The 11,958-nt window shown below is 36.4% G+C and overlaps 2 protein-coding genes across 3 annotated transcripts in view; both read left to right on the top strand.

The window, feature by feature from the left end:
* LOC116846042 (4-hydroxybutyrate coenzyme A transferase-like) overlaps positions 1–7,464 on the top strand; it is a 10,931-nt gene extending 3,467 nt beyond the window's left edge. Inside the window, exons 2-6 of one of the 2 annotated variants that reach the window (XM_032819378.1) lie at positions 3,686–3,838; positions 5,046–5,285; positions 5,378–5,782; positions 5,873–6,139; positions 6,734–7,464. In XM_032819378.1, coding sequence (XP_032675269.1) covers positions 3,686–3,838; positions 5,046–5,285; positions 5,378–5,782; positions 5,873–6,139; positions 6,734–6,918 — 1,250 coding nt within the window. In that variant the 3' untranslated portion in view covers positions 6,919–7,464. Of the gene's footprint in view, positions 1–3,685; positions 3,839–5,045; positions 5,286–5,377; positions 6,140–6,733 lie in introns of both variants that reach the window. The other variant, XM_032819376.1, reaches the window with a different exon arrangement.
* Positions 7,465–7,616: 152 nt separating this feature from the next.
* On the top strand, positions 7,617–11,927 carry LOC116846045 (4-hydroxybutyrate coenzyme A transferase-like). Its single transcript, XM_032819381.1, has 6 exons — positions 7,617–8,005; positions 8,784–8,936; positions 9,008–9,247; positions 9,663–10,067; positions 10,147–10,413; positions 11,699–11,927. Exons 1-6 carry the CDS (start codon positions 7,849–7,851, stop codon positions 11,887–11,889), a joined length of 1,413 nt encoding a protein of 470 aa, XP_032675272.1. The 5' UTR covers positions 7,617–7,848; the 3' UTR covers positions 11,890–11,927.
* Positions 11,928–11,958: the final 31 nt, after the last annotated feature.

Here is an 11,958-nt window from a genome sequence, read left to right as displayed (position 1 = left end):
ATATATATATATATATATATATATATATATATATATATATATATATATATTCAGAGAAAAATAGTTAAAAATAAAAATAAAAATATTTATTCGACGGAAAATATTTATTACTAATAATATATTTACTTAAATCTAAATTCTTTTGTTTAAATAGAATTTACAATTGTTTTTTTTTAAATCTGAGATCTTAAAGAAATTTTTTTGTTTGAAAAATATTGTGTATATACAAAAGTTAATATGTTATTAGTACCCATCGAATATTTTTTATTTCTTAAATATTTTTTCTCTTAGTTGAAAGAAATATTGAAAGTTTAAAGGAAGAAATGTAGAAAATTATGCGTATTTGAAGACTAAAACAATAAGAATCAAATTCGTGTCTAAGAATTGGTGTACCTACCTTGCGTTAATGAAAAATATTGAAGGTTTCGAACGTGATGATTCTTTTAAATTTGGTTTCAGAAAGACTAAAGTTATTTCCAATGTGTGCTCAACAAACCTAAGAGATAGGAAATATAGGAAGTTATTTCCAATGTGTGCTCAATAAACCTAAGAGATAGGAAATATAGGAATAGAGATAGGAATAGTTTAATAGGAAAATTTTGGGGAAATAAGACCTTATAAAATCCAATAAAATAGAATTTCGTCATGTAAACGCTTGTGATTTAACCTCAAATGATAATATTGATAGTGGACTGAAACTCGAATTTATCATCAATATAATATTGACGTATTGCGCTTGCACCGATTATTAAGATTATAACGAAATTTCGTTATCACTTGCGCGATAAAATTAATGTGCCACTTATCAAGCCACTGTATCAAGTTTAAAATGACTTGTGTGTTATGAAAAGCAACACGTGTCATGTTTGAAGTACAAAAGATGAGCTCGACAAACAGCGAGTGCGATTAGTTTGCTCGTTGTATTGCAGAAACACGTTTCTCGTTTCTCTGTTATTTCTACTGAAAAGGAAATTGACAATCGCCTGACATTGAGCAGCTGTAAACGCTTGGTAGCCGTGTAACAGCGACCAGGAAATGTGCGGCGCCGTTATTTGTCAAGCGACACCTCTCCGATTTTCGGTCATTTTTTATATTTTTTTTGGCGAAGTCTGCGTCTAAGGATTGCGCAGAGAATGTAGACGTTGTCGTGTACGGAGTATCAGGTTTTCATGCGATTAATCCGCTACTGCTCAAAAGTGATATCACTCTGTCGTAAAATGACCTTGCCGCTCTTAATGACACTTTCAGTATCCCTCCAGAGTTGAAACAGTCCTTGCTTCATGATAAGCCTTGCGATGTGAGCCTGGAATTCTTATTAGGCATGCGATGCGATTGCGATACGCTTTCCGTGCTGTGATAAATCACGAGTAATGCTGAAGAAAAAAGAAATAAAAAACCGCGAGCAGCTGTGTAGATTAAGAATGAGGATTGGTTACCAACACTGACCTCGATACGTGTACGTGTATACGTATATGCAGATATGTGGCTATGTGTGTGCGTGCGTGCGTATACGCGAATATCAAAGTCTAGCTCTCGCTTAAATATAACTCGCCGCAAAACAAAGTTTGACGCGTTAGCGGCCTTTTGCATAATAAATTATTTTATTTCGGGTGAGAGGTCCTGTGACGTAAACATCTTCCTGATTCTCTCTCCATGGTGACTTCCGTAATGTGTATCAATAAAAAAAAAAATAAAATTATTATCGAATATAAAGAGCGTATATATACATATATATATATATATATATATATATGTGTGTGTGTGTGTGTGTGTGTGTCTGTGTGTGTGTGTGTGTGTGTGTGTCTGTGTGTGTGTGTGTGTGTGTGTGTGTGTGTGTGTGTGTGTGTGTCTGTGCGTGTGTGTAGTGTGTGTGTAGAATAGGAGACGTGTTATACGTAGCATGCGTGATCGCGTTCCAATATAAGATTTACGGGATAAAAATATCCTGCGTCGCACATAGGAGAGAATATAAATTTTCGCTTGCCATTTTGTGGTTTTTTTCGGTTTATTCCACAGCTATTTCACAAACTAGTTTAGTCCTCTTTCAAGGGGAAAAATACCACGACGGTAGAGATTTCAAAAAATGATTTTGAACGCATATTTTTGTCCAGATCTATCTTTTTAAAACTAGCCTGGAAGATATTTAGAAAGCTATTGATCCGATTCTACCTTGCGGCAAATTCTTTGCAATTGAATTCTTTCCGTTTGTACGTACGAATTTTTTTTCTCGAAAACTTACTGAGAAACATACAAAAAACTGACTGATTTTTGCCGAAAATTCGTAATCTTTTTTTGTAAAATCTGTCATTTTGTGAAAATAAAACTTTTCTTAAAACTCCCCTTTACGTATAAACGAAATCACTTTCTAAAAAGTTTCTAAAAATCTTTACTTCGTTGACTTCGGATTAATCGTTCAGGAGTAATCATCTGGGCGATGTAATCACATTGTTCGACATCTTTCAGGGCTAGCTTGTCATAAAATATAAATTTTAAATAAACAACGTAAAAGTCTTTTTAAAATACGCACTAAATACATATCAACTGATCATTAAGAAAAAATATGTATTGTTATGTAGAAAAGGAATTTCTAAAAACACTTGTTTTCTCTCTTTCTCATCATAGTGTTAGATGATAGATCTTAAATGTGTACCATTTGTAGTTGCGATACTATGATAAGAGTTAACCGATCGATAAGATAAACTGACGATTGGATGATAATTAGTTTATATGTGGCAGTGCAAAAGCATTTCTTCAATGTATGATTTATATAGTGTATGCACAATGTCAGAGCAACCGAATTTATAGATATTTATGTTGCTTCATGCTTAATTAAGATCCCGATAAGACTCACATGACAAGCATATGAGAGAAACTTCTCCACTTATCAGTAATAGCTGATTAATAAGAGATATCTTTGTTTACATAATTAATATTAAATAATATTAGATAATACGTTAAGTAATGTTATGATACGATTTTGTTATTGTAAAGTTTGCAAAAGTTCGAATTTTAGCCATATTTCTCTTGTTAATAACTTGATAATGACTTAATAATAACTTGATAATGACAAAGCACCGCATGCAATGTTCAGTCTAAGTATCAGTAGTTATCTAACATTTCATGTCATCTTTTTCAGGTAATATTGTGATTCTCTGTAAAATGATCCATCTTGCCAGGTAATGAAGTTATCTCGGTGATACGACGAATTTTTGCAAATCTCTAGTATTATTTCACGATAGTTTAAAACATAAAATTGCATCACATATGAATCTGTGTCTCCTTGGAGGAATCTTTATTTTAATTGGGATTTCTGTTGAGATGAAATTTTCAATTCTGAACCTCCCTAAAGGACTAAATCAACAGAATTAAATCTGATCTACTACATTATTTAATACCCATTTTGTACTAATTTGTATAGCCAAAAAAGTTTTATACCTCGTACTGTTTTGGAAAAAAACATTGGTGCCAGCTTAATATTAAGTTTACAGAATCATAAAAAAAAGAAAAACAAATACGTAAATAGAAAGGCCCGAATTTGTACTAATTTGTACCATCAAAAATTTCAATTTTGCATTAATTCTTATTGAATGCTTCAGGAACGCGTGTCATAAATTTAACAATGTGTATCTTAATGAGGGGAGAAGTCAGTCAGGATTTTCTCTAACGTTAGATTCTTTTTTTGCAGATCAGGAGGTGTACATTCAGGGCGCTGCGGCGACACCCGTTGAATTGTTGAGAGCGATGACCGACTATGGGGTACGCTGCGATGTGAGGAACGTCCGTTTATATCACATGCATCTCGAGGGGGCCGCTCCGTTCGCCAAGCCAGAAAACGCAAGTATGTCGCGGTGTTCGCTATACAATCTCTTCTCCGTCTTTCAAAAATATCTTGTAAACAGCTCGCCACTGAATGTGCTGTTTTGTTCCACGTGTTCTTCTGCGTCACATATCTCGCCTTGTGCGATTTACATTTCATAATTCTTCTTATGAAATGCACAGTAAATGAATTCGTTATATCTGCATCTTTTAGTTACTTCTAGTTTTCAAGCGGGTACTTTTGTCGAGGAAAATATCATATACAATTAAGATTAAGATTCGATTAACATTTGACTAATGTCGACTTCAATATTAATGAACGTATATATGCTCAGAGCAGGTTTGGTCGGAAAAATACAGTATGTGGAAAAAACTGTGGTAAATTCCGGCTCGGAATTTATTACCGTCTCAGATTTTATTCAATAGAATAAATTGGCAAAAATTATAATAACTATAAAAATGACTTATATGTTTATACCATTTTATTTATATATTTATACAACTTTGTGTAAAAAGATATTTTTCTTTAATTAATAATACTAATCCATTTAATCTCCATACTAATCCCTTTAGTTAAAAGAAAAATGAAACCAATATAAAAAAGTAAAAAGTCTTTTTTAATTCATTAAAACATTGGACATATGTAAATATATTACTAATTACTAATATTAATTTTTATATTAATTTTTAATGAAAAAAACAACAATAGAATTAAAAATATTTACCAGTACAGATTTGGTTCGCCTTTACCATTCAACATCTTGTAACTAATCTTGTACTAATTTTTTACTGTATTAATTCCTAATCTATTACGGATTTTATTTGGGGAGAAGGAGAGGGGATAAAGCTTTGGAAAACACTCTTTCAATTGACGCGGAACTCGCCGGACAGTTGTGTAAGTGCATGACGAAATTAGTAAAATCTGCTGAAAGATGATCATTTTTACTTAATGCTTTCCATCACATTTCGACATTCATATTTTCGGTTAAAAAAAAGAATGATTTTGGAAAGAGTTCAGTTTCTGCTCGAAAGAATATAATTAAGATTATAATTAAGTATTTGTTTTATCATTTTTAATATAAAAGATCAGTTTTTGCCGATTTTTTGTGGAAAATACCAGTTTTTACCGCTGGCATGTATTTTATAAAAAAAATGCGGAATTTTGCAAACCTTGACTCAGGGATACGCTGTAAATCTAACAATGCGTCTTGTATCTTTTGTATGTTCAGAACACTTCCGATCCATCAGCTTATTCATCGGTGGCAACGTGCGGCCCGCGGTGAATGCTGGTACCGCCGACTGTATTCCCATTTTTCTGCACGAGATCCCGCGTTTATTTAACCAGGGCTACATCAAACCCGACATCTCCCTTATCCACGTGTCGCCGCCGGACGACAAAGGTTACTGCTCGCTCGGCACCAGCGTGGACAGCGTTCGGTCCGCCGTGAGTCATTCCAAACGTATCGTAGGTAAATCTCCGAAGGCGAATTGCATTTCCTCGAATGCTTGTCCTGCCGAGAGACATCATTTAAAGGGACTGTGTTGTTCACGATCATTGCAGCGTTAGTCAATAAGCACATGCCTAGGACCTTCGGCGACGCCATCATACACGTCAGCCACTTGGACTTCGCCGTGGAACATCACCAACCGCTGCCGGTCCACCCCGTGAAAGCGCCCTCGAAGGCCGAGCAGATGATCGGCAAGCACATCGCCGAGAATCTCGTTGTGGACGGCGCCACGTTGCAGTTGGGTATCGGCAGCATACCCGACGCCGTGCTCTCGTTGTTGGGCAATCACAAGGACCTCGGGATCCACAGCGAGATGTTCAGCGACGGTGTGGTGGATCTCGTGAACAAAGGCTGCATCACGAACAATCAGAAGAAAATGCACAAGGGCAGAATCGTCGGCTCGTTTTGTGTAGGCTCGGAGAAGCTTTATAATTTCATGCACAACAACCCCTTCATAGGTGAGTATTCGTCTCACGTCGCTGATATGCTTCTTCTGTCTTTCAACATTACCGTTCTCGAATATCAATGGCCGATTCGTCCTTTTACAGAAATGCTGGTAGTGGATTACGTCAATGACCCCAGAATAGTTGCCAAACAACCTAAGATGACTGCCATCAATTCGTGTATCGAGGTGGACATCACTGGTCAGATATGCTCGGACAGTATCGGGACGAGGATGTACTCCGGCTTCGGCGGTCAGCTGGACTTCATCATGGGCTCGGCAATGAGTGAGGATCAACTGGGAAAACCGATCATAGCGCTCCAATCGGTTACTGCCAAGGGCCACAGCAAAATACAGCCGGTTCTGACGCTGGGTAAGTGGGTGGAAGCTGTCGGAATGACTTCTTTACGTCACGCTGACTGTTAACTCTTTATTTGGCAATGGCTCTCTCAAGCAACATTAGAATGTCTTCTAAGCAAGAATAATAGATACAGGGCGCATTTATTAACATTGTTCACTCTGGAACAACATTCGATTATCTGTTCTGTTCGTCGGTATTTCAGTAGTTTAAGTTTTTGCAACTATATGATAAAAATCGTTGAAGATATATTTTTTAAATAATATTTTGAAAACAATACAATTGTATTCAGAAGACATCACATTTACTTCATTTAAACACAATTTTTTCCTTAAATTTTTAAAAATTTGTTAAATAAAGAGTTACTCTTTTTATTTTTGCTAATAATACAGTTATTGTTAGTAGCTTATTCATGGTAAATAGTTTTCCTAACTTTGTCGATGACATTTGTGTTCTCCACATTATTAAAAAAATATTTTATTAGAAACAATCAGTAAGTCGTTTTCTGGAGAATATAGTTGTGTTAAAAACATTTTTGTTATTAGTTTTTTGCTATTAATATTGTTACTGCTATTTTTTCGGCTTTTAACGTCCACGTTACGTTCACAGGAGCTGGAGTAGTTACCAACAGAGCAGTGGCGCGGTATGTCGTGACGGAGCAGGGTATCGCCAGTTTGTTCGGCAAGAGTCTTCAGCAACGGGCGTATGAGTTGATCAAGGTGGCTCATCCCGACCACAGAGAGGCCCTGGAAAAATCGGCCTTCGAACGCCTTAAAGTGATGCCCGCGCCGTAAGCCGAAAAAGCGCGTCTCACAGAAACATGTTATTCGATAGCATTTTATGATCGATCGTGCGTTCGCGTGTTTTATCCGCATACAACGGGAAACGAAGTGTCTTCTCTTTGTACGATATTCGTGCTCTCTTGCCTGAAGACAATTCGTCAGCCTGACTTTAAGGTCTACCTAGAATGAGAGGGAGAGAGAGAGCGAGATTGAGAGAAAGAGAGAGAGAGAGAGAAAGAATAATGCGTACTAAATTAAATTTTAACATTATTTACATAAGAATCAGTAATGCGTGCGATATCACGCTTGTTACACGTTAGACATTAAACCACGCGTGTTTTTTATAATATATATCATCAGGGAGACGTGTTCGCGCGTTGAGACACGGTTCAGACAAATAAAAGTATGGCGCGTATGGCACCGCATTCCGAAATGTAAACATTTTTTATATTAAATCTGTCGATGTTCCTTTGTATAATTTTCACAATGTTATCATTACATCGTAATGATGTAACCGAAGTACCATTATGCAAACGAGTAATATAGTGAGAACGCTGATATCGTTGGTATTTTATTGCACACCATATTTCCTTTCGTGTATTCTCTAATTGGAAGGAGAAGAAGAAAAAAAACCCGCAACGCATTTGTACGAAAGCGTTTGTTCGAATCGATAGTTTTGACAGCCAATCACGAACGTCGTCGAAAAATCGAATGCCGTCTCAACTCAGATGTTCAAAATGTTTTTAAGTTGAGATGGCGGCGGATTAGTTTTTTTTTTACGTTTATGGTCTGCGAGATCTTTTTTTTAGCCGATGCATGTATCGTGCGAATTTTCATTTTCACAGTCTATTAGACTCATCGTGTTATTAACGAAAGATCTCTCACGAGTCTCGTCCCTCCGTCGTTTGCTACACGTAAAATCGACTTCAAAACGATGAAAAGATGTTCCGGAATCTAAGATCGGCGCTTGGAAAAATTTGCCACGCGAAACCTCTGTGCTTGTGCAAACGCCGATATGTGACGAGGGAACCTTTCCAACCGTTGAAACGATGTCCAAAATGGGTTTGTGTGGAAGACGCAGTGAAGATCATAAACTCAGGTGCTCATAATCATAAATTACGTAGTAAAACAATTCTTAATTACTTGGTAATTATTTAAATTTATATCTCTATTAATATATATTACGTTAGGAGTATGAAATTGTAAATTTAGCTATTCTTTTTCTATTTTATGCGTGTTTCTGTTAAACTTTGGTGCTTATTGCCATACTATGGCAGAAACTTTTTAATTATCCAGTGATTCTTTGCAAAATTTATCTCTCTACTCTCATATCATGTTAAGATTATAAAACTAACAAATTTAACTACAACTTTACCTCTACACAGAGAAAAATATTTTACTGCTAAGAAAACTGCGATTATTTATCTTTTAAGTAATGATTACTTCAACAAAGAATATTTTCTTGATTGTCTTAAAATATAAAAAGCACAAATTTGAGAAAAGCTTAATAATTATTTTATACTAAAAAAAACTTATTTTCTTTACAAGAATATTATAAAACTTTATCAAAGAAAAAGGTTGGTTTGATTTTGTGTAAGTGAACCGAATTTTTATTTGAATTTAATATTTTTAATTTAAATGCTTACTTACCAAGATTTAGAACGTATTGAATTTGATGCTTATGATAGATTGAACTTGTGATAGATTTATGGATATATAAACTTACAAAATACTCGAAACGAGTAACATTTACTACAGTATATATTGTATCCAACTTATTATTTTGAATCCAGCTTATTATTTTGAAAAAGATTGTATCCAACTTATTATTTTGAAAAAGATTGTTGCTGTTAAGCTGTTTTTATAAATATTTTCAGAGCACTTGGTTTTCATACAAGGAGGCGCGGCCACGCCGATTGAGCTTGTGCGCGGCATGACCGAGCACGGGCTGTGCAACAATCTACGCGGCGTCCGGTTGTTGCACATGAGCCTCGAGGGAGACGCGCCGTTCGCCAATCCGGAACTTGAGAGTACGATATTCGTAGTATTATGACGTGAGTTGTTACCAATGGAATGAGTAACGCATAATCTTACATTCAAGAGCACTTCAGATCCATCAGTCTGTACGTCGGCGCTAATGTCAGGGAGGCGGTGAACGATGGACGAGCGGACTATATCCCGGTGTTCCTGCACGAGGCGCCGAAATTGTTCTACGATAAGAGGCTTGTGCCTGACATCGCGTTGATTCACGTGAGCATGCCGGACGCGCGTGGATTCTGTTCGCTAGGAGTCGGCGCGGATTGCACCCGTGCTGCGGTCTGCACCGCGAAAGTCATCATTGGTTCGTGTCGTGAATTACTTAATAATTATACCATCGTTATATGTGTGAGCCTCTGAAATCCAAACTAATCAACTTTACTTTTGGTAAATTTCTTAATTTTACACATATGATAGTTTGATACTGTGCTTAACTTTTCAAAATTAAGAGACTTATGAAAACTGGAGTCTATTAATTTAGCTTCTGAGACCTTCATATAATACTAAAGTATAAAAATACCATTAAGTAATACAATTAAATAATTTTAAATAATAAAGTGAGAGAGAGTATATATATATATATATATTTTTTTTTTTTAAGGTATAATAAAGTACTCCAACGTTTTACTATTAAGAATTTAAAAAAATATAAAATATTAAAGTAACACATAAAAATAAAAAAAACAATTAATGCTATTTTGTTAATATTTCTTTCGCAGCGCAAGTGAACGAGCACATGCCGAGGACATACGGCGACACGATCATTCATTCGAGTCATTTCGACTTGGCAGTGAGGTACGATTGCCCTCTGCCCTCCGTGGCGAACATGCAACCCAATGATCTCGAGCAGGAGATCGGCAAAATCATCGCGCAACGACTGGTCGAAGACGGTGCGACGTTGCAACTCGGCATAGGCAACATTCCCGACGCGGTGCTACACGCTTTGAAGAACCATAAAGATTTGGGTATACATTCAGAGATACTTGGTGACGCGATGGTCGACCTTGTCGAGCTTGGTACCATTACGAACAAGAATAAGATCAAGCACCGAGGTCGCATGGTTAGTTCGATGGCAGTTGGCACGAAGAAACTGTACGATTTCTTGCACGCCAATCCACTCGTCGGTAACTATAATAACTGGTTTAAACGGGAGGTCTCACACGAGCATCCTCGTTACTGTTCTCGTTGCGATCGTCATGTTAGAGATGCTGGCGATTAATTACGTGAACGACCCTCGAGTGATCTCGATGCAGCCGAAGATGACGGCCATCAATTCCTGCATCGAAATGGACATCACTGGGCAAGTGTGCTCGGACAGTCTGGGCTGTAAGATATACTCCGGCTTCGGAGGCCAGTTGGATTTCATTCAAGGCGCGGCGAAGGGTCAAGACGGCAATGGAAGAGCCATCATTGCTTTCCCCTCGGTCACTAGCAACGGGGAGAGTAAAATACAACCGGTGTTAAAAAGCGGTACGAGACAGTGATTTGATGAACAAAATTTCTGTTGCATTATTAAGGTTCCTATATTAACAGTTGTTACTTGAAACTTGCCATGTAAGATAATCAGATTTAAATGTGAAGTTAATTTAAATAATTCAAATTTTTTTGTTTCAAGTGGGATACTCATATTTGAGTCTAAGCCCGTATTAATCGTTATTTGAAACTTGCCTCAGATGAGATATTAAAATTTAAGTTTAGAATTCGATGAGATTTTAGTTGAATCGCGATTACAGGTATAAAATGTCATATATATTATATAAACAATTGAAGAAAACTTCGATCTAACTCTGAATAAAGAACTGAATATCTCACATGAGATAAATTTCAGGTAACAATTAATTTCAGGTAACTATTAAGGCTCTTTTACCACAGCCATGTTGAATTTGTGACACCAGAAGCGAGGAATGGCATACTGTCATTTTTAAATAAAGATAAATATGGACGAAAGAGCATTTGAGACTGTTTAAGTATACTTATAAAATTGTCGAAAAGGTATTCTTTTTCCCTGACGATTAATAAATAGCCGTATAATAAATAGTGAAATGAGGTATGCAGACAAAACAAACTCATTTTATCATTTCGCCATTTATTATATGACTATTGATCATCAGAGGAAAGGGATACCTTTCGGACAATTTTAACGGGGTCTACAATAGAAATCATAAAGTCGTAAATCGTAGAAATTGACCAATCGCGGTCGATTATTCTTCTCGATCGCGATTGGTCAATTTCTACGACTTCTATTATAGACCCTGTTTTACAAGTGTGCTCAAGCAATCTCAAATGCTTTTTCATCTATATTTATCTTTATTCAGAAATGGCACACAACTTTCATCAGCATGCCATTCCTCGCTTCTGACGTCACAAATCTGACATGGTCGGCGAGCTACAAAAGGAGTCTTAGGCCCGGTTGCGCCAACGTTATTTTGGTTTTAAACGAAATTTTAATATACATATCTGTCTTTATTTATTTAGAAAGAAAGATAAAGATAGATATATGTTTAAAACCAAAATAATGTTGATGCAAGTCAGGTCTTAATGCTAGTTTTAAAGTTAGATCTAAGTTTTCTAAATGAATCACTTTTATGTCACATATTGCATTACATCTGTACTGATAATTCAACTGAAAAACTCACATATAACTTTAAATTCAAATGTATTTTACTTGAGAAAAGTTCCAAGTGAGATATTAGTATTTAAAGACTTAATTACGAGCCTTACAAGCTTGATCAATTCTGACAAATTTGTATCACAGGAGCCGGAGTGGTGGTCACGAGAGCCCACGCGCATTACATAGTCACAGAGCACGGAGTGGCGCAGCTTTACGGCAAAACGTTACGACAAAGGGCGAACGCGCTAATTCAAATCGCGCATCCCGATCACCGAGAATGCCTCGAGAAGGCCGCGTTCGAACGGCTGAAGTCTAATCCAACGAAATATCTGTAACACTCTTGTGACGTGTAAATACAGTGGTCGTGTATGATGTTTTTAAGTCTTGTAGCAAGTGCTAAATGT

The sequence above is a fragment of the Odontomachus brunneus genome, unplaced genomic scaffold (assembly GCF_010583005.1).
Source record: "Odontomachus brunneus isolate Ranch 3 - 2012 unplaced genomic scaffold, Obru_v1 Obru_scaffold_060, whole genome shotgun sequence".
In the NCBI taxonomy this organism is placed as follows: Eukaryota; Metazoa; Arthropoda; class Insecta; order Hymenoptera; family Formicidae; genus Odontomachus; species Odontomachus brunneus.
This window is presented reverse-complemented; position numbering and strand designations above follow the sequence as displayed.

Coding starts and splice junctions, on each gene's coding strand:
- LOC116846045 (XM_032819381.1), top strand. CDS start 7,849: ATGTTCCGGAATCTAAGATCGGCGCTTGGAAAAATTTGCCACGCGAAA. Junction 9,248..9,662: donor CACCGCGAAAGTCATCATTG/GTTCGTGTCGTG, acceptor TTTCTTTCGCAG/CGCAAGTGAACGAGCACATG. Junction 10,414..11,698: donor ACAACCGGTGTTAAAAAGCG/GTACGAGACAGT, acceptor TTTGTATCACAG/GAGCCGGAGTGGTGGTCACG.